Raw genomic sequence first — 24,778 nt, forward strand, 5'->3', positions numbered from 1 at the left:
AAATAGGGGATGAATGAGTATCTTAAAAGTCATCCAGCTGACATCAAGGGAATCTTTTTCCCAGATCCCTGTCATTTAGCCACTTGGTAAATAACTTTCTCTGAGATTCTTACTCTTGTTTGTTTGTTTGTTTGTTTTCTGAGCTATAATCCCCTCTGGCTGTCTGGGAATCTATGGAGCCCTTCTCAGAATAATGATTTTAAGTGCATAAAATATACATTAGATTACAAAGGCAACTAATTAAATTCAAATGTGGTTTTATTTGCAGGTTAAGAGCTCTTGCTCTAAGGAAAGAGATGTTGCAATCTAGTTTAAAGCTAGAATTCTATGGTCATCTATTAACCCATTCATCCTGCACTGACTTATTAAGGGTATTAGCTGCTGGAATTAAAGCAGCCAAACTGGAAGAAAAGACAGAGTAAACGATGCCCCTAAGGGGGAGGATCAGACGAAATGTCTACACTGTAGACACTTTAACCTTTAAAGTGTCACAGGATCTAGAACACAGGGGCAGGTCAACAAGTAGTAGAGAGATAATATAAAGAAAACTTCTAGTAAAAAAGACTAGGCCTATGTCATATTGAGAGATCATTTAATACTCACCAGACAGGCAAAATTTAAGGAGGTGGGGCCTTGCCAACTGCTGGCAGAGAAGTGTGTCAATGGGAACTTTTACATACTGCTGATGGAAGTATAAACTGGTACAAGGACTTTAAAAAGCAGTTTGTATTCCTTTTCTTCAACATTTGCACTACCTATGACCCAGGGAAACTATTCCTGAGTATATACCCAAAAGAAACTCTTCTTATGTGTACACCAGAAGACATGTGCAAGGATGTTCACAGCGCATAATTACAAAAACTGGAAACATGCCAAATATTCACAACAGGAACATGAATGTATTATGCTATAATCACAAAATGGACTAATTAACTACAGCTACACACAACATGGATGGGTCTGAGGAACAATGGTAGTAAAGAAAGCACTATATTCAGCATGATACCATTTTAATGAAACTCAAAAAAAAAAAAGCAAAACAGTACATTGTTTAGAGATACATATGGGAAGACTTTTTAATAAAGGAAATGAGAGACAACTCAGGAGAGTGGTCACCTCTAAGGTGTGAGGCAGGGGATAGGAGAGGGAGAAACACGCAGGTAGATTCAATGGTACTCATCTTAAGACTGGTGGTAGGTTCGGGGCTTCATTTTTTATGCTTCATAACCTGCATACAACAACGTGTAAGTTTTGTATGCATTAATATTATATAAAAAAGGAAGACCAGACCCGAGGGGCAAAAGGTTAGGGAGAGCATTAAAAGAAGTTCCACATAGGAAACCTCAGAAGAACTGATGATTTTTAAACAGGTGATAGAGTTTGGGGTGATCCGCCAAACTAGCTCTAAGCCACATAGCTCTTAAGAGGGATGGTACTATATCAGATACACCACATGTCTTAATAAAACTTACAAAGTTTCACACTGAAGTGTTAGCTCTCTGGAAGAAAAGTGGAAAGGCTCAGATGAGATTACCAAGGGGATGCAGACTTGCTCCATCTTGAGTAAACTTGAAGGAAGATGTTGACAAAGAAACTAAAGAAATACCCAGAAATAATCTGAATGATGACCTTCTTGGTATGAGCACCCAAGTCTATTAAGGTGGTCATCAGCAGGGTCACTTGGACTCACCTGTGTTGTAACTTTGTAGGCCACATAGGCATTCATACCATCCCCTGTGGGGAGAACAAGAAAGCAGGAGAGGATTATTCTGTAAACCAAAGCAGAACTAATCTTGCTAACATTTAACCAGGAATCATAAGCCAGCCACAGGAGCTGTGTACAAGAAGGGATATCTGTTTCATCTCTAAGCTTTATAGACTATCCTATAATCCAGTTCCTACTTTGTCTCAGGACCTCTGTGGCGCATATCATGGCCCCATGGATGCTGGCTGGGCCCCAGTTTAAGTCAGACAAGAGAGTCAGCCTCCTGTTCCAAAGCCAGGCTCTATTTATACCCTCCACAAAGCAGCACTGGATACTGACAATCCATCGCTTGTTACCATGCCAGTATTTGGGCTAGTTACACACATCTGTCTAAATCCAAACAATTCTCTTGCTGTATAAAGCAGGAGGAGGAGAAGGAAGCAAATGATGTAAAAGGAAACAAGAAGCTCTACCCTAAGCTAGCTCTGGGCTCCATTTGCTCTTTCAGAAGTACTGCGCCGGTCCCTCCACTGGTGCTGGGGGACACTGACCCCTCTCATCTAGCATGTTCACCCAGAGCAAAGGGCCTGGCAGGAAGACACTTCGGCTGCCTGATGTCACACAAATCTCTCTTTCCTGGAGGAATTATTTTTCTGAAAAAGGCTTTGACTGTTCAATAATTTGGGATTCAAGCAATTGTTTTTCTCTGTGGTAGTGTCCTGACCTCAACCACTTAGGGACATAAAGGCACCATTGACTCCCTGAGCAGTGAAAAGACACACATTGGACTCGAGACAGACATAACTCCAGTGCTGGGCTCTGGCACATTAGGCTGGTTTCATTCCCTTCCTCCCCACCCCGATTCTTCCCCGCACCAACCAGGAAAACGTAGGTCAACAATTACTAGCTGCCAAAGCCTCTGAACTGGTCCTGGGGTAAGGGCCCAGGGGAGGAACGTGCAGTTCTAGACCTGCAGGGTCACGTATTACAACTTGGGTTCACCGAGATGGCTGGGAATAACTGCTTTTATAAATTACACAGAGAAGTTGGAGACTGTACAGGAAGAGAGGGCTTGCTTTCTTCATCTCGCCAAGCCCTACCAAAAGAGCAATGTGACACACACCTACTAGAGAATAGACTTGAGGACACGGGAAGGGGGAAGGGTAAGCTGTGACGAAGTGAGAGAGTGGCATGGACATATATACATTACCAAACGTAAAATAGCTAGCTAGTGGGAAGCAGCCGCATAGCACAGGGAGATCAGCTCAGTGCTTTGTGACCGCCTGGAGGGGTGGGATAGGGAGGGTGGGTGGGAGGGAGACGCAAGAGGGAAGAGATATGGGAACATATGTATATATATAACTGATTCACTTTGTTATAAAGCAGAAACTGACACACCATTGTAAAGCAATTATACTCCAATAAAGATGTTAAAAAACAAACAAACAAAAACCAGAAACTACTTAAGTAAAGCTTTAGAAATTACTTTATATTTATTACCACTGTTAGTTCTCTTCTAAACCACTTAAACTATATCGCCTAATACTACTAAGGATGCTTACCACTGATAAAAGGAAAAAAATCTAAATTTACTTTATAAACTTTCAAATTTTCATTCACAGTTGCATAGTCATGGTCAAATGTCCAAAAGGTCAATTCCATGATTTAGTGCCTGCAATTAAGGAATGACTAAGTGCAAACATACATAAAAACACAGTAGTGAAGTAGGATCTTCAGACACTTTGCCTGCTTATCAGCTGTTTTTATTGAGGCAACGTGTAAAAAAAGAGACATACTTTCATGTCCAGAGCTTATAAGATATGGAAATGTCCTAGAAATGCAGCAGTTTTAAATTTGTTAATTTCCTAAATAATTTCAGGAAGTTGAAAATGACATATGCAAATTACCAAGGCTCTAAAAAGCAATATCCTGGTAGTGAGACTCTTATTTAGATCCGTGTGGGAATGAGAGGCTCATGTTGAGTAAACAGCCCACGCAAACAGAAGGTGCTGTTATAAAGATCAATATGAATCTTGAAGTAGCTGGTTTCTTGGCATCGACATGACTAAGAATCTACTATGGTGCAAGGGGATGAAGGTTTATCACCAAAAGTGATTTGTGTTTAAATAAATCTGATCCACGGGATGTTTAAATTACTGTTACACATTGAACTGTGTCCCCCTAAAAAAGATATGTTGAAAATCCTAACCCGTGGTACCTCAGAATGTGACCTGATTTGAAAACAGGGTCTTTATAGAAGAAATCAAGTGAAAATGGGGTCAGTAGGGTGGGCCTTAATTCAATATGACTGGTGTCTACATAAAAAAGGGACCTTTGGACAGAGACAGACACACATAAAGGGAAGATGATGTGAAGGCACCAGGGAGAATGCCATGTGACAATGAAGGCAGAGACTGGAGTGATTCATCTGTAAGTCAAGGAATGCCTGAGGCTCCAAAAGCTAGAGGAGAGGCATGGAACAGTCCTTCTCTAGTGCCTTCAGAGGAAGCATGGCCTCACCAACACCATGACAAGACTTCTGGCCTTCAGAACTCTGAGAGAATAAATTTCTGGTTTTTTTTTTTTTTTCCTTTTTTTGTGGTACGTGGGTCTCTCACTGTTGTGGCCTCTCCCGTTGCAGAGCACAGGCTCCGGACGCGCAGGCTCAGCGGCCATGGCTCACAGGCCCAGCCGCTCCGCGGCATGTGGGATCTTCCCGGACCGGGGCACGAATCCGTGTCCCCTGCATCGGCAGGCGGACTCTCAACCACTGCGCCACCAGGGAAGCTCTCTACCAAGGATTTAAAGCAGCTAATAACTAGCCTAAAATCAATGTGCATATAGAATATTCATAACTATTAGAGAGGCAGGAGAGAATCCTAAACATGTAATCCAAAATTCTGGTCCAGGTTCTACCACGGGCCATATATTGTGACCTGACAGGAAGGCTACATTTCATTTATTGGTTCTCAATTTCCTCTACTGGTGGATGAGGGAATTGTATAAGATGCTCATAAACATCCTACCAGTGCACCAGTCTAGGAAAAGTAAAACCCTACAGTTTAACAACAAACCATTTTGGCATAAAGTCTAATTAGATTTTAAAAATTCTTGTTCCTAGTTCAGAATAGACAAAGGGTTGGAAATCACATTTTTCCTCTTAACCATACAAATATCACCCCTACTTAATAGGAGGAAAAAGCTCTGTGCAGCCTCTTCTCTTAGAGACTATATCTGGAACAAGGAAAGTCGAGGCCTGTTTGCCCGCCGCTCACTAAAAGGTCTCACAAGCTTGAGACACAGGAAGGCTATCCTAAAAATCCACATTCTGGTCAAAGTTAAGTATTGTGCTTTTTGAAAATCTAATTTAAATTTGATCAAAATTCAACCTGGGTTCTTTAATCTTTACCTATGAAAGAGAGATGCAGATTTCCCCACTTTATTAGAATATCAAGAGTACATAGTAAAAAGACATGTAACAAGAAATCCAAATTTCTTGAGGGAAAAATAAATCCAGCATCCCAAGATTTTAAAACGTGTTTTTAGGGTGCTTAAATGGAATTTATGATCTCAAGAGGAAATAAAATGGTGTCAACAACTCTGTGGGAGAAGCCAATTTTGGGTTTTTAGAAAGGGATTTGAATAATATTTGATTTTCTGATTTTTCTTTCTTAAGCCAGAAAAGGCCTAAATAAGTACTGGTAACTGCTGTTTCTGGCCTTGGAAGCATAGCAAGGGGCATAGTTTCATAGGAAAGATAATGATGAAGTATTTCACACTAGCTAGTTCAGCTCTGGAGGTAACCATTAAGAAATTAGCTAACTGTGCTTTCCACAGCAATATCCTAACATCACAGGGAGTCCCAAGTACACTTACCTATCTTCTCAGGATCAGTTATACCAACTGTCAAGTCAAATTGGTCTTCCTGTTCTTCTTCCTCTAGCTTTTAAAGAGAAGACAAATCATGAGATACCCCAAAAAAGGCTACATTAATTTTACTCTGCATTAACATTACATCAATATAATAACATATATTAGATATAGATATATCCTTCTACACATCAGTGTTCAGCTCTGTCCATTTCCAACAATCTTGATGAAGCAACTTCCACTACTTTAAGTTGGAGCTTGCACGAATATCTTTGTTACATCTATTCTCTTAAAACATTATTTTGATCATAACGAATAATTACTAGGTTTTGGAAGACTTGACGCTGTTAGGCTAAGGAGGGAATGAGGAGACGCTATACTCTTGAATATGGGAGCTTCGGACACTAAATATCATTAATGACCATTGAAAGCCTCTGTGCCATCTTCTGGGTAACAGATACTCTGCCCAGGAAAGAGTCCTTTATTGGATTTTGGCTGTCCATTAACCATAAGAGTCTTCTTCAAGAGTCATACATGTTATATCAAGGTTCAAACTCAACTGAACTTCAGACTGGCAGCACAGTCCTAAACATCCAAAAGAAGACCAACAGCACAAATTCTCACCTCCTCATAGCTTGGCTGGGGCTTAGAAGAATTTGTGGCCTCCTGTGGAGGAAGAGAAATGAGTGTTTTGGCTGGCACCTTCTTCTGATTATTTTGTGTGCTGTCCAGGGATAGCTCCACTGTGGCATCTAAAAATAGTTGATATTTTATAATGAAAGAAGAGTCAGAAAAACTGTAAGCTAGAAAAAATGGACCTAAGATACAAATGCAGTAACACTGGGGGAAAAGTACTGTTTGCCACATCTGAAGATGACACTGTTGTTTTACCACAGTTTAAGAATGTTCACAATTACAGTTTTAGATCATCTTGCAAAGATTAAGTTATGTTTAATATATGCTGTCCAAGGGGGATAAAAATATATTGCAATATCTGAAAATCTTTCTAATCAAAATAGTTTAAAAAAAAGTGCTAAAGAGCTGTCTTTGTCTAGGAAAATCTCAGCTGAACAGAACAACTCATTCCCTAAGTGTTCTAGGGAGGGGACTTTTAAAAGAGCATTATGTACCATTTTTAGGCATTACAATTTCTTAGGCAAATAATAAGAACGCACTCTCAACTAGGAGCAATGGAGCTAGAAGTTCAAAGCCTAGATAACTGAGATTTTTTTTTTCTTTTTAATAAAGAAAAATATAAATATCCATTAGGGTTTGGTCTGATCAGTAAGTATTCAATTCTAGCCTTAGGGAATTCAAAGAGAACTGTTTCTTTTTCTTTTCTAGACTTTCATTTAGAGCTAAAATGAAACCAGACAGAGGGGTCTATAAGGCATAACCAGGTCCTAGATCAATGTTATTATCATTAAAAGGGCTTCCCTGGTGGCGCAGTGGTTGAAAGTCCGCCTGCCGATGCAGGGGGCCCCGGTCTGGGAAGATCCCACATGCCGCGGGGCGGCTGGGCCCGTGAGCCATGGCCGCTGAGCCTGCGCGTCCACAGCCTGTGCTCCGCAACGGGAGAGGCCACAACAGTGAGAGGCCCGCATACCGCAAAAAAAAAAAAAAAAAAAGTTAATCATGTCTATAAACAAGTTTGCCAGACTGTCGGAATCCTATCAGGATTCTTTTCCTCATCAGAAAGAGAGACGTGGTAATATAATCTGGCCCTACTGTAGGAGTACAAACCACACAAAAATATGCATAATGAACATGCTAGGGTGATAGGATTCTTTGAAGCAAGCAACCAGCTAAAGTATGTTTAAGAAATTCATATCATGCAGGCACCACATAAATAATTAAGTTATCCAATCCAATAAATGTGACTGAAAACAAAACAGGAATTTAAACATTTAAAACCTTTGGCTTATTAGAGTGCTACTAAAAGCCTTTTGAAGAGCTGTGCATTTTTTATTGAGAGTCCTGTGACAAATGTGACAAAACTTACATCAAAAATGCTTTTTTCTTTGTACTCTTGATAAGAGTAATGGAAGAGCCACTGGACTCCATCACAGAGATTCTGACGATCACTAAACTAATCATGTAGAAAGTATTAGAACATTTAAATTTCCACAGTCAATAACTGAAATATCCGAGAAACTACTCAAGTCCTAAACTAAATGTATCACTGTAGGCATTCCTTTCTATAGATATCTTATGTTCCTTTCTTAGTAATGAGGCAGTCATTGGCTGCTTATGAAAACAGTTGGGGAATGAAGTAAATCAGAACCTTCATCAGCAATAAATATGTCCCTAATAAAGATCTTCTACATGTTCATATATAAAACCCAACCATGGGGTAACTCAGTCACACCAAGATTTCAGGTCTTCTTAAAGGGCAAATCATATAAATGTTAAGTTCCCAAAGATAGAAAAACTTTCTTTGCAGTCTGCCATATAACTAGATGATTCATTATTTGCATTTCTCCTCCAGAAATTTTATCCCAAATGTAAACATTACCAGAATGAACAGTGGGCACTTAAGGTTCATAGAGGAAAGGAATTGGAAAATATTTGAAATCTTTATATTCCTTCTTCTAACCTCTTCTTCCCTCGTCATGTCTTAATTTCACACCGAGTTCAAATGTGAGAGTCCTCCCAAGATCTTCCCTCCCCAAGTCCACCCTCTCATCTCTTCCCTTCCTTATCATTCTCTCCTTTGAGGGTCTCATTCACATGGCAGTTTCAACTACCACCTCTAGGAAGTTGATCCCCACATTTAAAATTTAAAATATCTAAAACCCAAACTCACTCTCCCCACCTTCCAACTCAAAGCTAGTTTCTTCTGTAGAATGTAGTTCTCAAAATGGTACCATTTTCTTCCTAATCCTTGGGCTTGAAACTTTTGACTGTCTTCAATCCTTATTTTTGGACACCCGTTATACCCAATCACCAACACCAGATTCTGCTGATTTCAGTTTTTGAAAAGTTTTCACCTTTCTTTTCCTATTTCCATTACCTTATTTTTGGTCTTTACCATTTTATTCTTGAACTAATTTGTGATTGCCTTCTGACGTCTCCAGTCTTTGTCCATTGCAATCCGTTTTATATAATAATTCTATCAGGTCAGTCTTTCCTCACTTTGCCCATAGCACTTTCCTTACTCAAAACTACCAATGGCTCTTAATTGGCACTAGGATGAAAATTCAAATTCTAATTATTACTGTTATCTAAAATCCTCCTAAACAACATTTCCAGACTTACCTTCCATGGCATCTCTAAGAAGCCCCTGTTTTGGCCCACTGAGTTTACTGACTGTCCCTCAAACACACCATATACTTCCTGCCTAACCATTTGCACCCTTTCTCTTTTTCCTACATAAATCCTGCTTCTTCCAAGAAGTCTAACAAGATCACTCTAGAGCAGAGATTATCAATGAGGGCACTACCGATATTTTGGGCTGGATAATTCTTTTTGGTGAGGGGCTGTCTGTGTACTGTGGGGTGTTTAGCAGCATCCATGGCCTCCACTCAGCAGATACCGGCAGCACTGCCAGGTGTGACAAACAAAAATGTCTCCAACCATTGCCAAATGTCTTTGAATGTCTTTGGGGGTGGTACAGGGGAAGGACCACCTTTTGTTGAGAACAGGGCAGTCCCTCTCAACAAAAAATTATTGGGCCCAAAATGTTAATAGTGCCAAGATTGAGAAACTCTGTTCTATACTAGTATTTTTCAAACTGCAGTCTGTTGTTCACTGGGGAATTGTGACAGTGATTCAGTGGGTTACAAACAGCATTTTAAAAAAAGAGAAACAACAGAAAATTTCAGATTGTATGGAGGGTAGTAAAGGCAAGTCATTTAATAAAACTTTTAGTTTTATACAAGTGCATAAATATTTTGGATTATGACACAAAATGTATTTCTTACTATGAGTCTTGGTCATAAAAGTCTAAAACCACTGCTTTAGTCTCACCTCAGACCCCTCTGAGCTCCTGTGACCTAATATTTCTATCAGTCCTCTGGCCACATTTATATTATTGTTTAACAATTTGTCTAAATCACATTCTTAAATAACTGTATATTTATGTCTTACTCCCTAAACCTGTAAGAATCGTGATGGCAGGTACTGCCTTTTATTATGTTTTGGAATCCTTCACAATAGTATCTTAACATAGAGTTGTGTTTCTCATATATATATAGCTTTTTACTTTAACTCAGCAACTTAGAAGATTCCTAGCTTAAGTTTTGAGTCCATACTTGCCTGCAAAGAGATCCTGTGGCTCTTGGTCTTGTTCCTCACGGATCCCATTTTCTTTGGAGCCACTGTTGATGGGAAGAAGGGAAGCAATTCTCTTTGGAGACTGGGGCTTACTCTGAAAACAAAGAAATACTCTGAATACTATGAATAAAATTGTACCATTAAAAACAAACCTAGAGGACTTCCCTGGCGGTCCAGTGGTTAAGACCCTGCGCTTCCACTGCAGGGGACACGGGTTCAATCCCTGGTTAGGGAACTAAGATCCCCCATGCTGCTTCACACGGCCAAAAAAACCACCAAAAAACAAACCAACCTAGAAAGTGACTTCTGATGCACCCCTCAGTTGCTCCCCCAGGTGTTTAGGGGAAGACAGGATCACTAGTCAGCCAGTTTAATAAGCAGCAAATCATTATTGGTTATGTAAGTGTGGCCTGAGTGATCACAGAGCTAAAATAAACTCACACATTTTAGGGTTAACTTCTAACACTATAACCCTGCTGAAATGCCCTACCCCAAAGCACATGATGCCAACATGGGTATGTGTATACAAAGATAATTTTCAAAAGAACCTGTCCAAATGCATTTCTCCTCAGTTGATGACCTTTATTCTTTCAAATGCTGACAGGGCACATTCTAGTGTCCAGGACACCACACTAGAGACCATAAATCAAGCTCTGATCCTGACTTATTTTGTGGCCTTGGCTGAACCATTCACTGAAGCCCAGGTATGTGGATATTACCGACCCTCCCGACAAGCAAAGGAAGGTATGACACTTTAATGTTGTTTGTAACTATAACTTATCTTTTCATCCTTAACTTATAGAGACACAATTTTCAACCAGACTCGTGTCAGGCTAGCAGAAGAAAAACCAGCCATGCTTAGCCTACAGGCACATGGTGAAAATACAGTCAGTCCATGGCCTTTATCAAAAGCTCAGTGATCTGCCGCAAGCAAGTGTGGGGTGAGGCCCCAGACCGGTACCAGAGTGAACAAAGCTGGATTGTGTAGAAAACTAACAGAAAGCTGAGAATCTGACTTCAAAAGCCATGGTGTCATATTAGAGGGTTTTGAAGTCAGACCCCAAGGCCAAATCAGTTAAAAGACCTGACTTAAGGAATCTTTTATGAAACATTTCCTTAACAAATCTGAGGGTGTTTGTTCCTTGGAAACAGGCCCTTTCTGACCCAACAGAACAAAGTGAAATGACAGATTTATTGGGTACTTTGAATCTGTCATGCAAATAGCTCCATCTCAGTACTGGGGCCACCCTCAGGGAAAGAAACTGTTACCAATATGTAGATTTATACTAGCTAACAACGGAATTTTCTATGCTAATAAAATTTAATGAGCTTTTAGTTGTATGTGCTTAAATGTTACCAATTCTGTTAGAGACAGTGATCCTGTCTTCTAGCTGCTTCCACAATCTTAAAAAACAACCAAAAAAAAAAAATCACTGCCGAGACACAGACAACAAATAATAGGGCAAAACCAAACCCTACACTTCCCTTTTGCCTCTTAAATTGCCAACTACTTTCTTACATACACACGTCCATCCTATACATGCTCTTGTGCTCTTGTACAGTATAGGGAATCTCATAAAAAGCCATCTGATGTCTTTTAATTCAGTTCCCACTAATACCAGTTGCCTCTAGATGGAGATCTAAGAGAGATTAAAACTCAGATACATTAAGAATATACATATATAAATGTAATTTACTAGTAGCTCACCAGAGAGACTAAAGAAACAGGAAAAGAACAGGTTAGAATTTACCCATTTTTAACAACACCGAGAAGAACCCATTCTTGTGATACGAAGATGAATAAAGGCACCTTTCTATTTCTGTTTTATCATCTAAACTTGGAAGTTTAAAGATTAAGAAAATTTTCTGGAGCAATGCTAGAATAGCAGTCTGTCTGGGAGAAAATATTTGCAAACGATGAGACCGACAAGGGCTTTATTTCCAAAATATACAAATAGCTCATAAACTCAATAACAAAAAACCAAACAACCCAATCAAAGAGTGGGCAGAAGACCTAAAAAAACATTTCTCCAAAGAAGACATACAGATGACCAACAGACACATGAAAAGATGCTCAACATCGCTAATTATTAGAAAAATGCAAGTCAAAACTACAATGAGGTATTGCCTCACACGGGTCAGAAGGGCCGTCAATTAAAAAGTCTACAAATAACAAATGCTGTAGAGGGTGTGGAGAAAAGGGAACTCTCTTACACTGTTGGTGGGAATGTAAATTGGTGCAGCCACTATGGAAAACAGTATAGAGGTTCATTAAAAAACTGAAAGTAGAGTTGCCATATGATCCAGCAATCCCACTCCTGGGCATATACCCAGAGGAAACTCTAATTCGAAAAGATACACACACCCCAATGTTCACAGCAGCACTATTTACAATAGCCAAGACATGGAAGCAACCTAAATGTCCACTGATAGGTGAATGGATAAAGCAGATGCGGTATGTATATACAATGAATACTACTCAGCCATACTGCATGGACCTAGAGATTATCATACTAAGTGAAGTTAGACAGAAAAAGACAAATATGATATCACTTACACGTGGAATCTAAAATATGATACAAATGAACTTATTTACAAAGCAGAAACAGATTCACAGACATAGAAAACAAACTTAAGGTTACCAAAGGGGAAAGGGGATGGGGAAGGGATAAATTAGGAGTTTGGGATTAGCAGATAAAAACTACTATATATAAAATAGATAAGCAACAAGGTCCCACTATATAGCACAGGGAACTATATTCAATATCTTGTCATAAACCATAATGGAAAAGAACATGAAAAAGAATATATACACATATATAACCAAACACAGACACACACACACACACGTATAACTGAATCAAGTTGCTATACACCAGAAACGAACACAACATTGTAAATCAACTATACTTCAATCAAAAAAACAAAAGAATAGCAGTCTGTCTTTCCCTATACTAATCAGAAAAGACAGATCCAGATGGATGGGATACTGTGGTGACAACTAGAGCACAACTACTTGTCATTCTTCCTCTACCAGATCCTCTTCAAGCCCAAACCATACTTTGCTTGACTAGAACTGTGATGAAAACAAAAGCTTGTGCACTCTTAGTAAGCTAGGTAACAACTACCTTTGAGAATAGAAAACTGCTCCTCAAATATACTCTGGGACTCCATTCCAAAAACCACTAAAGGCTGAGTTCTAGGAAAGCTGAACATAGTTAGACTGATTATTGTATTTACTATTCTAATTTTTCCTCAGTAGTTCTTTTATAAAATTAATCTATGTACACAAAACTTTGTATTCTGTTTTTGCCCCCTTTGCCATCTGAGCAGTTTTTTCATGTCTTTAAGGTTGTACAAAAATCCCACTTTTAGTGACTTAACTCTCTATCATATGGGTATACTACAACATAGTCACTTCCCTAATGATGGGCATTTAGACAGTTTCCAGGTTTTTATTTTTATCATCACAAAAAATATGGTGATGTCTATCCCTATATATAAGTCTACATCTGATTATTTCCTTGGGATAGATTCTTAAGCAGAATTATTAAACGAAATTTTCAAAGGCTCTACTAAGCTCCCTTCCAGAAAGATCACAATTTGCATCCACCCCCAGGCCCCCACCCCACACCACCACAGCAACATTAAGCATTCTCTCTCTCTCTAAAAAATCTTTGTATGTTAACGAGTTATAAGTTGTCTTGTTCCCACATGTTTACTGGCCATCTGAATCCCTGTGATGTGCTTTGGTGTCCTTTGCCCATTTTTCTATGCTAAGTTAGCGTTACTTAGATGTACACTTCTCTTACATAAGTATGTTAACTGTCTCTCCGGCATATTGTATAGTACCCACGCCCCCAATTTTATCTCTTTTCTCTTTGTTTTATTTTTGATCTTAGCAAATTTATTCTCAATTGACTGATTAGTATTGGCACTGGCCTATTTCTTTAGGCTGAAGAGTACCCAGCACACAGTTGTCCTTTGAGGCATATTCTCAAGTTTTACTTAAAATCAAATACAAGAGAAGCTGAGCAGGACTATTTTTAAGGATAAGAAGAAATGAACCCCGTTCATGGTACCCAACATTTATACAGGACTGTTAATAGAAAACAAGTCTTCCATGAGACTAGAGTTTATAATAATAGCTTACTTCTCATCAAAATAAATAGCCACCTGGTATTAAAACATATTTCATATGCCCAAGGTTAAAAGGCTAATTTTCATCAGTATTAAGGAATGATTTATATTAAAAAGCTAATTTTGAAGCAACAGTTTAAATTTTAGGAAGGACTCATTTTTGGGGGTGGAGGCACACTGATTACAGAGTGACAAAATCAATACTAAAAATAAGGCTTGCTTTATAATCCATATTTTAAAAATCTCTTAATAGTAAGTCACAAAACTTTGAAGGGGGCTAAATTTCTAGGCAATAGATAAAACTATTTTCTGTGATGAAATTTTTTAAATTTATTTTTTATTGAAGTATAGTTAATGTACAATATTGTATAAGTTACAGGTGTACAGAACAGTGATTAACAATTTTTAAAGGTTATACTCCATTTAGTTATTATAAAATATTGGCTATATTCCCTGTGTTATACAATATATCCTTGTAATTTATTTTATACATAGTACTTTGTACCTCTTAATTCCCTATCCCTATATTACCCCTCTCCCTTCCCTCTCCCTACTGGTAACCACTAGTTTGTTCTCTACATCTGTAAGTCTGCTTCTTTTTTGTTATATTCACTAGTTTGCTGTATTTTTCAGATTCCACATATAAGTGATATCATACAGTATTTGTCTTTCATCTTTCTCTGTCTGACGTATTTCACTTGGTATAATACCCTCCAAGTCCATTCCTATTGTTGCAAATGACAAAATTTCATTGTATTTATTTTATATTTATTATTATTATTTTTCTTGCAGTACACGGGCCTCTCACTGTTGTGGCCTCTCCCTTTGCGGAGCACAGGCTCCGGACGCGCAGGCTCAGCGGCCATGGCTCACGGGCCCAGCCGCTCTGCGGCATGTGGGATCTTCCCGGACCGGGGCACGAACCCGTGTCCCCTGCATCGGCAGGCGGACTCTCAACCACTGCGCCACCAGGGAAGCCCCAAATTTCTTTTTTTTTATGACTGAGTAGTATTCCCGAGTGTGTGTGTGTGTGTGTGTGTGTATTTTTTTTTTTCACCACATCTTAATCCCTTCATCTGTTGATGGACACTTAGGTTGCTTGCATATCTTGGCAATGGTAAATAGTGCTGCTACGAACATTGGGGTGCCTTATCTTTTCAAATTAGTGTTTTATGGATATACACCCAGGTAGAATTGCTGGGTCATATAGTAGTTCCATTTTTAGTTTTTTAAGAAACTTCCATACTGTTTTACAATTCATATATATTTTATGTGTTGCAATTCATGGTCGTTATTATCATTACTTAAGCTCAAATCATTCCATCATTGGCCAGTGGGAACCTCTTCAAGTTGGCTCTGAGTATTTTTGACGTGACCCTGTAGTTTTTGAAAGCTTCCTTGTTTTCTGTAATGACAAGATTGTCCAGGCTCTTTTTGTACGTTTCCTACCTCACACCTGAAATCAGCCTGTTCTACGAGAACCAGAAGCCCTGGTTTCTTGAAATACTATTTCAAGACCACGGTCTGAGCACTAGGGGTATTCAGAGGTACCTGGGTTCATCAGTGTATCTAGAGCTTTTCAGTAGAAAGATATAGATACACACATTTGTTTTTAAAATGTTTCTTTCATGTGTTCATACTGACATTTTCCATTCAAATATCAAGACTACAAATTTCAAGTCTCCTTTCTTTCATATAAGAATTCTGATTCTCGAGAACACAGTGGATGATAGGATTAGACTGTCTTATAAGTATTCACTTGATTTATCCCACATTACAGTCTCAGGATAACAATGCTGATACTATCACCAACTACTATGATTACTGAAAACAGTTAAACATTTTTTTGCAAATGTTATCCCCATTCCCTTTCCTTTTTAAAAAATATAGTTGTGGGCTTCCCTGGTGACGCAGTGGTTGAGAGTCCGCCTGCTGATGCAGGGGACATGGGTTCGTGCCCCGGTCCGGGAAGATCCCACATGCCGCGGAGCGGCTGAGCCCGTGAGCCATGGCCACTGAGCCTGCGCGTCTGGAGCCTGTGCTCCGCACCAGGAGAGGCCACAACAGTGAGAGGCCCGTGTACTGCAAAAAAAAATAAAAAATATAGTTCTTTTGTATCTGTAGTGTCAGAGCATATGACCATGACATACGATGCTCTCTCCTTCTTATTCCTCCTTAAGTCTGAATTCTATAGGCAACTGCATCTTCAGTGCTCACCACCGGTCCATATGTCTATGTGTCTTCAATCATTTTGGCTGTCTAAGGAAGGGCTCAGAGGAACAGTATTCTCTGGGTTCTTGTGCTTCTGTTTGTACTTACAAGAGCACTCAGACAGCCTAATCCTAATTCTCAGAGAGTCACTAGAAAGATATGCCAGCAAGACAGCACTTGTGTTAAGAGCAAACAGGTATTCCTTGCCAATTACTGGCTTCAAACCATGAGGCTCAGGCTACTAATGAAATTTTCTTAGCTCAGGGAAGGACAGATGTGGGCTTCCTGTCCCCCAGAGCTGACAGCCATTCAGTACTGAAAAGTACTGCTGTGATTCCAGGTATCTTCCGTTTACGTTAACCAGTTTTGATTCTTCCTCATGTTGCTCAATTGCTCTTTGCTCCAGGCAGAATCTTTGCATTATGTTCAAGGGACCTCAGAAGAGTAGTACAATTGAAATTCTGAACTGCATTTAGAGGATGAATCCAAATAAAAAGCTCAAGTAACAGCGCTTCTGGAAAACTGGGTACATACTCATTTTCCGATGCAAAATTTGGATAATTTAGTTAAGGCAATATGGAGCTACAGAATTGTGTGACAAGGAAAGGACAATTAGGAATAAGTCAACCCCAGAAGTTATACCCAGATGATAAAACGGCAGTCACAAAGTCTTTAAAAATTACCCTGGTAGGGCTTTCCTGTTGGCGCAGTGGTTAAGAATCTGCCTGCCAATGCAGGGGACACGAGTTTGAGCCCTGGTCTGGGAAGATCCCACATGCCGCGGAGCAACTAAGCCCGCGTGCCACAACTACAGAAACCCACGCGCCTAGAGCCCGTGCTCCTCAACAAGAAAAGCCACCGCAATGAGAAGCCCGCGCACCACAATGGAGTAGCCCCCGCTTGACGCAACTAGAGAAAGCCCACGCACAGCAACAAAGACCCAACGCAGCCAAGAAAAAAACTTACACTGGAAGATCTTGGCATGAAATACTACTCCTTTTGCCACCTTTACTTCTGGGGAGAAATGAGCTAAGTGGGTCAGTGTATTAGTTTTCTATCATGGCTGTGACAAATTATCACAAATTTAACAGATTAAACAATGGAAATTTATTAATCTATAGTTCTGCAGAAGTCAATACAGGTCTCACTGAGCTAAAATCAAGGTATCATCACGGCTGCATTCCGTCCTGGAGGTTCTAGGGGAGAATCTGTTTCCTTGCTCTTTCTAGCTTCTAGAAGCTGCCTACATTCCTTGGCTCATGGCCCACTTCCTCCATCTTCAAAGCCAACAATGTTACATCTCTCTGTGCCTTTCTTCTGAAGGTAGTGACTCTCTGTATCTTCCATTTTTAAAGAATCCTTGTGGTTACACTGGGCCTACTCAGATCATCCAGGATAATTTCCCTACTTTAAGGTCAGCTGATTAGCAACCTTAATCCCAACTTCAAATTTACCCTTCACTTTGTAACCTAAGACCTTCACAGGTTCCAGGAATAGGAGTGGACATGCTGGAGGGGGAAGTCATTCCGCCTACCGCAGGCAGTGACTCCTCTCCCACACCATGTTTCAAAAATGGCACAGATGCACTAAAAGTTTCTGTGCTTAGGAGAATGGACCTTAAGTGTCCACTGGATTTGGTACATCTTACTCTACAAACTGGGTGGATATCTAACTAACCCAAATGATTTCACAATATTACCCCCTCTCATAACTTAAGGAGTTAAAGTAGGGATTCTAATGTGGGGTCCATGAGCCACAGAATTGAGAATCGGGCCTATGAATTTAAATGGGAATAAAATTACAATTTACTTTTCACTAACCTCTAACTGAAATTCAGCATTTTCTTCAATTATAAAGACAGGCAACAAACCATGAGTAGTAGCAGTACCTGAGACATAGCTAATAAAAATTAGATATTTTTATTTGATATTACAGTTATTACAGATCTTAAAATATCATTTATGCTCATCTCAATTTAAAAATCACGGTATTAGACCTATCCCTAGATATTATTTAAAGCATTTTTTTAAAAAGCATATAACATAAAATTATTCTAACGTTTTGATAATTGCATTTCAGTGTAATTGGTTTCCTTTGTAATATTATGTATTTTATACATTTAAGAACATTATTCTGAGAATGGGTCCACAGACTTCCCTAGACTGCTAATGGGTCCATGACACAAAAAAGGTAGAGAACCTCTGAGCTAGTTCCTCTAGGACTAATGAAAATGGAAAAGGGGGAGCTAGAAGGGTGGGGAAAATGAGCCTGAAACTGACCACTGAGTTAGTAAAGGAAAACCATGAGCAAGTGCAGTAGAGACCTCAAAGTGAAAGGCCATCCATGATCTACCAAAATTTAGCTACAGACATTCTACTGAATCCTCTGGTGTAACTTCCATACCAAATTTTTGGGGTTTCACACTAATATAACTTGGAAGGGCCTGGAACTGAAGAATGATCAGAGTACTAATGGTGCATTAGCTTCTAAATTGAAAAAGCAGAACAAACCCAGTTCAAATCTGCTCTGAAAGCAAAACAAAGCCCCAGCTGTCCATCTGACTAAGCAAAATACGCCAAAGCTGAGCAACAGACTTTTCCTGGAGATGAGATACTTATGGCTACTTGCTCTAGTAACTATCAACTACTCATGATTTATTTATGACAGCAGTTACTGAAGAGTGCTGAGAAGCTTTGAGGACCAAGGGAGAGAAATTAGAGTGTTCTTTTTCCTCTCCCTTCTCCCAGCCAAATGAATCACAAGTGGCCAAGTCATTAGAGTTACCCTGACATCTGAGTAAGTAAAGGGGCAGCAACTCCCTACAGAACCTAGAAGTCGGATCACAATGTTAGTTGCTTCTCTCATAAGCCCCAAACTCTAATTTTATTTCATTTTAATTTATTTATTATTTTATTTATTTTGGCTGCGTTGGGTCTTCATTGCTGCGTGCAGGTTTTCTCTAGTTGCGGTGAGTGGGGGCTACTCTTCGTTGCGGTGCATGGGCTCTAGGCGCGCAGGTTTCAGTAGCTGTGGCACGTGGGCTCAATAGTTGTGGCTCGAGGGCTCTATAGCACAGGCTCAGTAGTTGTGGTGAAAGGGCTTAGTTGCTCCGCAGCACGTGGGATCTTCCCAGACCAGGGCTCGAACCCATGTCCCCTGCATTGGCAGGCAGATTCTTAACCACTGTGCCACAGGGAAGCCCCCACAACTCTTATTTTAAATACATTTTAAGTTGGGTTCTTATTAGTCATCTTTAAGTCTTCTCTCATGCCCCTTTCTCCAAAAGTGTTTTGTAACTACTTTTGTTAGCTTCTCCTCCATAACCTTGAAAGCTAGGTTAACTGCTAGTACAAGTCTATGATCAAGAAACCAATGAGTCTGTGTACTTCAGGAAAATCTAAACTTATTAGAAGTTTACAATTTGAGCTGAGCATTAAAATGAAACTTTAGACAAAACACCAGTTACTGACTTTTCCAAGAACATCTGTATCAGACCTGTGTGAAAAATGTGTAATTTCAACTTCTGATCTTTTGATCAGATCTGACCACCTGATGTGATGTTAGCTCCAAAAACAAGTGTTTGAGACAATATGCGTATAGAAAATACTACAAACTAGACAGACAGTTATCCATGACTATTTACTAATATTAGTTGTAAATGACTATACCATTAACTAAAGAAACTAAGTATTAAATCTGTTTAAAAATACTGTTGTATAGATTAACTTTAAGAAGTCTGATTAGGGAACTTCCCTGGTGGTGCAGTGATGAAGAATCTGCCTGCCAATGCAGGGGACACGGGTTCAAGCCCTGGCCCAGGAAGATCCTACATGCCGTGGAGCAGCTAAGCCCGTGTGCCACAACTACTGAGCCTGCGAGCCACAACTACTGAGCCTGCGTGCCACAACTACTGAAGCCCACACGCTTAGAGCCCGTGCTCCACAACAAGAGAAGCCACAGCAATGAGAAGCCTGCGCACCGCAACAAAGAGTAGCCCCCGCTCACCGCAACTAGAGAAAGCCCGTGCGCAGTAACAAAAGACTCAACACAGCCATAAATAAATAAATAATTTGTTTTTTTTTTTAAAAAAAGAAGTCTGATTAGGAACAGAGAAAGGACAGTATCAAGAAACTTACTGAAGACATGTTATACCTTTGGGAATAGCCACCACGCATTTTGCAGAACAGAGAATTAAAATCTTAGCCAGTTAAACTATCAATTTCCTTAGAGCTTTTAATGAAATTACCAACTTATATCCAGATCTAAAAAAGTTATCCTATAAGCACTCAAAAGGAAATAAACTGGTCTTAAAAAAGAGCTGAGATAACATTGTAAAATGGTGCAACTGCTATGGAAAACAGTATGGAGGTTCCTCAAAAACTTAAAAATAGAACTACCTTATGATCCAGCAATCCCACTTCCGAGTACATATGCAAAAGAATTGAAAGCAGGGTCTCAAAGAGATATTTGCATACCCATAGCAGCACTACTCACAGAGCCAAAAGGCAGAAGTAACCTACATGTCCACTGAAGGATGTATGGATAAATGAAATGTGGTATATACATTTGATGGAATATTATTCAGCCTTAAAAAGGAAGGAAATTATGATACATGCTACAACATGGATGAATCTTGAGGATACTGTGCTAAGTGAAATAAACCAGTCACAAAAAAGACAAATACTGTATGAGTCCACTTTATGAGGTTATTTAAAGCAGTCTAATTCATAGAAACAGAAAGTAGAATGGTGGCTACCAGGGGCCCAGGGGAGGGGGATAAGGGGAGTTGTTATTTAATGCAGGAGATCTGTTTCACACAAATGTGAGTATACTTAGCACTACTGAACTGTACAATTTAAAATGGTTATGATGATAATTTTGTTGTGTTTTATACCACAATTTAAAAAAAGCTGATTTGTTTTCCCCTCAGGATACATGTTATATTGATCATAGATGTAGGACTGGATTCTAAAAATACCATGCCCTTTTCTGTCTAAATGTTAATATGTAACTTATGTTTATATAATTCCCTATAGTCCATAAAACATTGTCAATCAGAAGCCAATTGCTATCCTTGACTTTTGACTACCAATAAAGGCTAGTGACATTGTTCTTTAAACACCAGTGGAAATATGTAAATAAGTCTTGATTAACCAAAGACAATTTTTTCAATATGTGACTTTTCATTTTCAAGTCCCCTGCTATTTTATCTTTATCCTATTCTTTTTTTCTAGCCATTTCTCTAATTACAAGGGTTTCAATTTAAGAATAAGAGTGGTGAGAAAAAAAAAATCTAATTGGTATAATATATCATCAAATGAAGAAGTTACCAGATATGGCCAAAATCTGAACCAAGGATATCATTAATCTATGTTTCCCTCCTTTTTCTCAGCATGAGAAAGGACACCACAGTTCTCCTCTTTTATTCAGAGAGCAAATCTAATGGTGGTCCTGGCATACTGCTAAAGAGATGAGCATATACGAGCTTCTGGGAAGGCAGATAAAGAACTTGCTTCAATTTTACCTTTCCGGTTTAGAAGTATGCAAATAAGACCAGTGAGGTCAAATGAGATGTAAAAACATGTATGCTATTTAGTGTTTTTAACATAACAATTTTAAGAATTAGAAGAACCGAAAAGGGGCTCTAATTTAGTCTCTCTTCTTACTAAGGGAAAAATTAATCCTATCCTAGAACTAAGAAAGTTTTAACTAAATAGATACATATCTGGATTCAGGTCCAATCAAAGATTCAGATAATATATTTAAAATTTTAGACCTTTTTATTCATAGGTCCACAAAGTAAGAGGCATAAAGAAGATAAGGTCTTGAGTATTTTTAAGAACCAGACCTTCCACAAACTGGTTTTCAGGCTTAAAGCAATGATTTCAGATTTGTTTTAATAATCCTTTTAACTCCAGTCTATCCCATTCAAATAACTGGTTTGTAGATCCTAAAATGCATATCAGGGGCTGCTCTTTCCATTAAAAATCAAATCATATTTTTATTACCATATTAAGAAAGTCTCTTGGGCTCTAAAAGAGAGCAGATGGGATGATTAACAGCAGCAGCTGTTAATCAATGTCCAGGAAATTACATGCATACCAAAAATGAGTTTTAAACTTTATATGCCTCAGCTTCTCAATTCTTTAATATTCCTCTCTTTGCCTCCAACATGCAGCAAAACCTAGTATGAAGATAAACTTAAATCAGTAGGAAGCTACTGAAGTCATTAAGTGCCTACTTTGATGGATTTTAATCAAATCAATCTTATTACCAGTTTGATTTTGATAAATTACATTAACCATTTTTAGGATTAATTAATTTAACTTTTCTAATTCATTATTAGATTTTGTGGGTTTTTTGATTCTTCGAGTAATTCTAGTTTACAAAATGCTCAACTGTTCTAAGTGTTTTACAGGTATTCTAATTTAATCCTCACAATAATGGTGCAGGTAAATACTATTACTATTCACATTTTACAGGTGAGGAAACTGTACAGAGTAAATAAGTACCCTTCCCAAGGTTAAGCAAGCAAGTAACAGAGCCTGGATTTAAACCAGGCTTCAAAGCCCACTTTCTTAATTACTTTATTCTTCAATCTTGTTCCTTAAGATACAGAAGCACTGCAATCCATCTTCTCACACTGGCTCACAACTAAAGCATTTATTGTAATATAATTTGTATTGACTATTTAACAAAAAATTCACAGCCTAACTAGTGAGGAACCTTGGGGTCTCGGCTTTCTGAAGATTAACATCAAGACAAGCTGCTAAAAAATGGCTTACAGGTGGCATTTTAGTTCCCTCAGCAACTCAATTTTCCTGGATCAAAATCTAAATAAAAATAATTTGGCTTTCTGTGGTCGAACAAGTTCATTCTGACCCCCTCCTCCTCCCCTTAGATGGAAATTAGGCAAAGTATTTTCACTATCTTAGGAGACAAGTATGGATGCCTCTGGGAAGTAATCTGGTGAGACCAATCAAATCACAACCTCTTGAACTTACTTAGAGAACTTTAGAAAATAACAACTCATCCTTCCAGGGTCCTTTTTGAAAAATAAATCATCATTTACCAATGTGACCAATTGCTTTCAGAGCCAGAGTCTCTGTTTTCAGATGTTCAGTCTGACTATCTACCATCTCAGCAGTTATCAACAGTCGCTGTTCTGCATGGCTTATGAGGGAATTACTAAAGGAATAGACAAAAGATTTGTTTTAAATGGGATACAGAACTAAATTAGCAACAAGAGTTATTTCTCAGAATAACAGAGACTTCATTTGACAGTCTGAGCTGTTATATAAGCATCAGCAAACACTTTTGGAGCTGGGATTATGGACTTAATTCCTAAATACAGTACACGGAAAAATCTAATGATTATCACAGAAGGCATTGCCAAGAAACTTAACCTTTTTCTGACTTAAATGAGAGAAGCCTCAAACTTTTTCAGACACATGCTTGCATAAAGAATTTAAAGCTGTTTTATTTAGTCACTCATATACTGAGTAGCTACTATGAAGCTAAGCATTAACCAAGATAGAAAGAAACATAAATTCACTCCTAGCACTGAAGAAGTTTTCAACCTGGAACTAACTGTACCAAATGGTATGAGTCAGTATTCTTATAAAACAGCCCAAAAACATCTCCATTGGTTCCAGAACTGATTATTGATTTCCACATTCCACATATAAAGATGAGTTTTTTTAATACCTAACTCTTAAAAGAAACCCGGATATTACTATGGGAAACACCATTGCCTCTTCTCATTTACAGATTTGCTCCCACTGAGGTACTTAGGCACAAAAAACAGGGACAAAGCTTTCGATCTACGTAGTGGTTTATCTGGCAGGACCTTTTTTTCAACCGACATCTGGCAGGATTTTCCTAGAGATCAAAGGAGTCAAGTTAATTCTCCTAGACTAAGATCCAAAAGGACCTTTAGTAATCACCGGTAAGGATGGAGCTAACGAAAGGATTTGTGGGCAGGTCACTATCCTGGGCAACTCCAGATAACATTATTCATCCTTGGAACAGTAAGGCGAGGTAAAGGAAAGTCTGCACCCCACCCCCTTATCTTGATCTATTAAATCAGCCTGGCAGGAAACCACCAGCAAACCAGCCCCGTGGGTCCGTGGGGCCGCAAGGCAGGACCAAATGCCCGCCTCGGAGGCTCTTTGCTGTCAACGGACCTCAGCTGAGAAGCCACCACATCCCTCACTCCTCACCGTCCGCCCAGGGGCGGGGAAGCCGGGCCCTACGTCTCGGTGCTCATCTAGAACCCAAGCCACGACTACTGTCACCAACGTAAGGTCTCGCCGGGCCCACTCTGCCCAGCCTCCCCAACCCTCGCTTAGCGTCGCTTTCCTTTGGAGGCGCCCGCCCGCCTGCCCCGAAGGGTGCGAACTCACGGCATCCGCGGCGCCGGTGAAAATATCCTCCCCCTCGGTGTCGCTGTCCCCGGCCTCTGGTTCTGACCCCCCGACTGCTCCCTCGGACTCCGGCTCCAGGACGGGGAAGGGCGGAGGGAGTCTTCCCGAAGCGCTACAGCCACCACCCCCCGACGCCATCTTCCTCCACCCA

At 39.4% G+C, this 24,778-nt stretch overlaps 1 protein-coding gene across 1 annotated transcript in view; it reads right to left on the reverse strand.

Annotated features, from left to right (window-relative positions):
• The window catches only part of SNX1 (sorting nexin 1), a 35,954-nt gene extending 11,176 nt beyond the window's left edge, over positions 1-24,778 (reverse strand). Inside the window, exons 1-5 of the mRNA XM_060005799.1 lie at positions 24,607-24,778; positions 9,833-9,944; positions 6,200-6,327; positions 5,582-5,648; positions 1,691-1,734 (exon numbers count right to left, since the gene is read on the reverse strand). Of these exons, the coding sequence (XP_059861782.1) occupies positions 1,691-1,734; positions 5,582-5,648; positions 6,200-6,327; positions 9,833-9,944; positions 24,607-24,765 (510 nt within the window). The 5' untranslated portion in view covers positions 24,766-24,778. The remainder of the gene's footprint in view (positions 1-1,690; positions 1,735-5,581; positions 5,649-6,199; positions 6,328-9,832; positions 9,945-24,606) is intronic.

This window comes from Delphinus delphis, chromosome 2 (genome assembly GCF_949987515.2).
Source record: "Delphinus delphis chromosome 2, mDelDel1.2, whole genome shotgun sequence".
NCBI classification, from domain to species: Eukaryota; Metazoa; Chordata; class Mammalia; order Artiodactyla; family Delphinidae; genus Delphinus; species Delphinus delphis.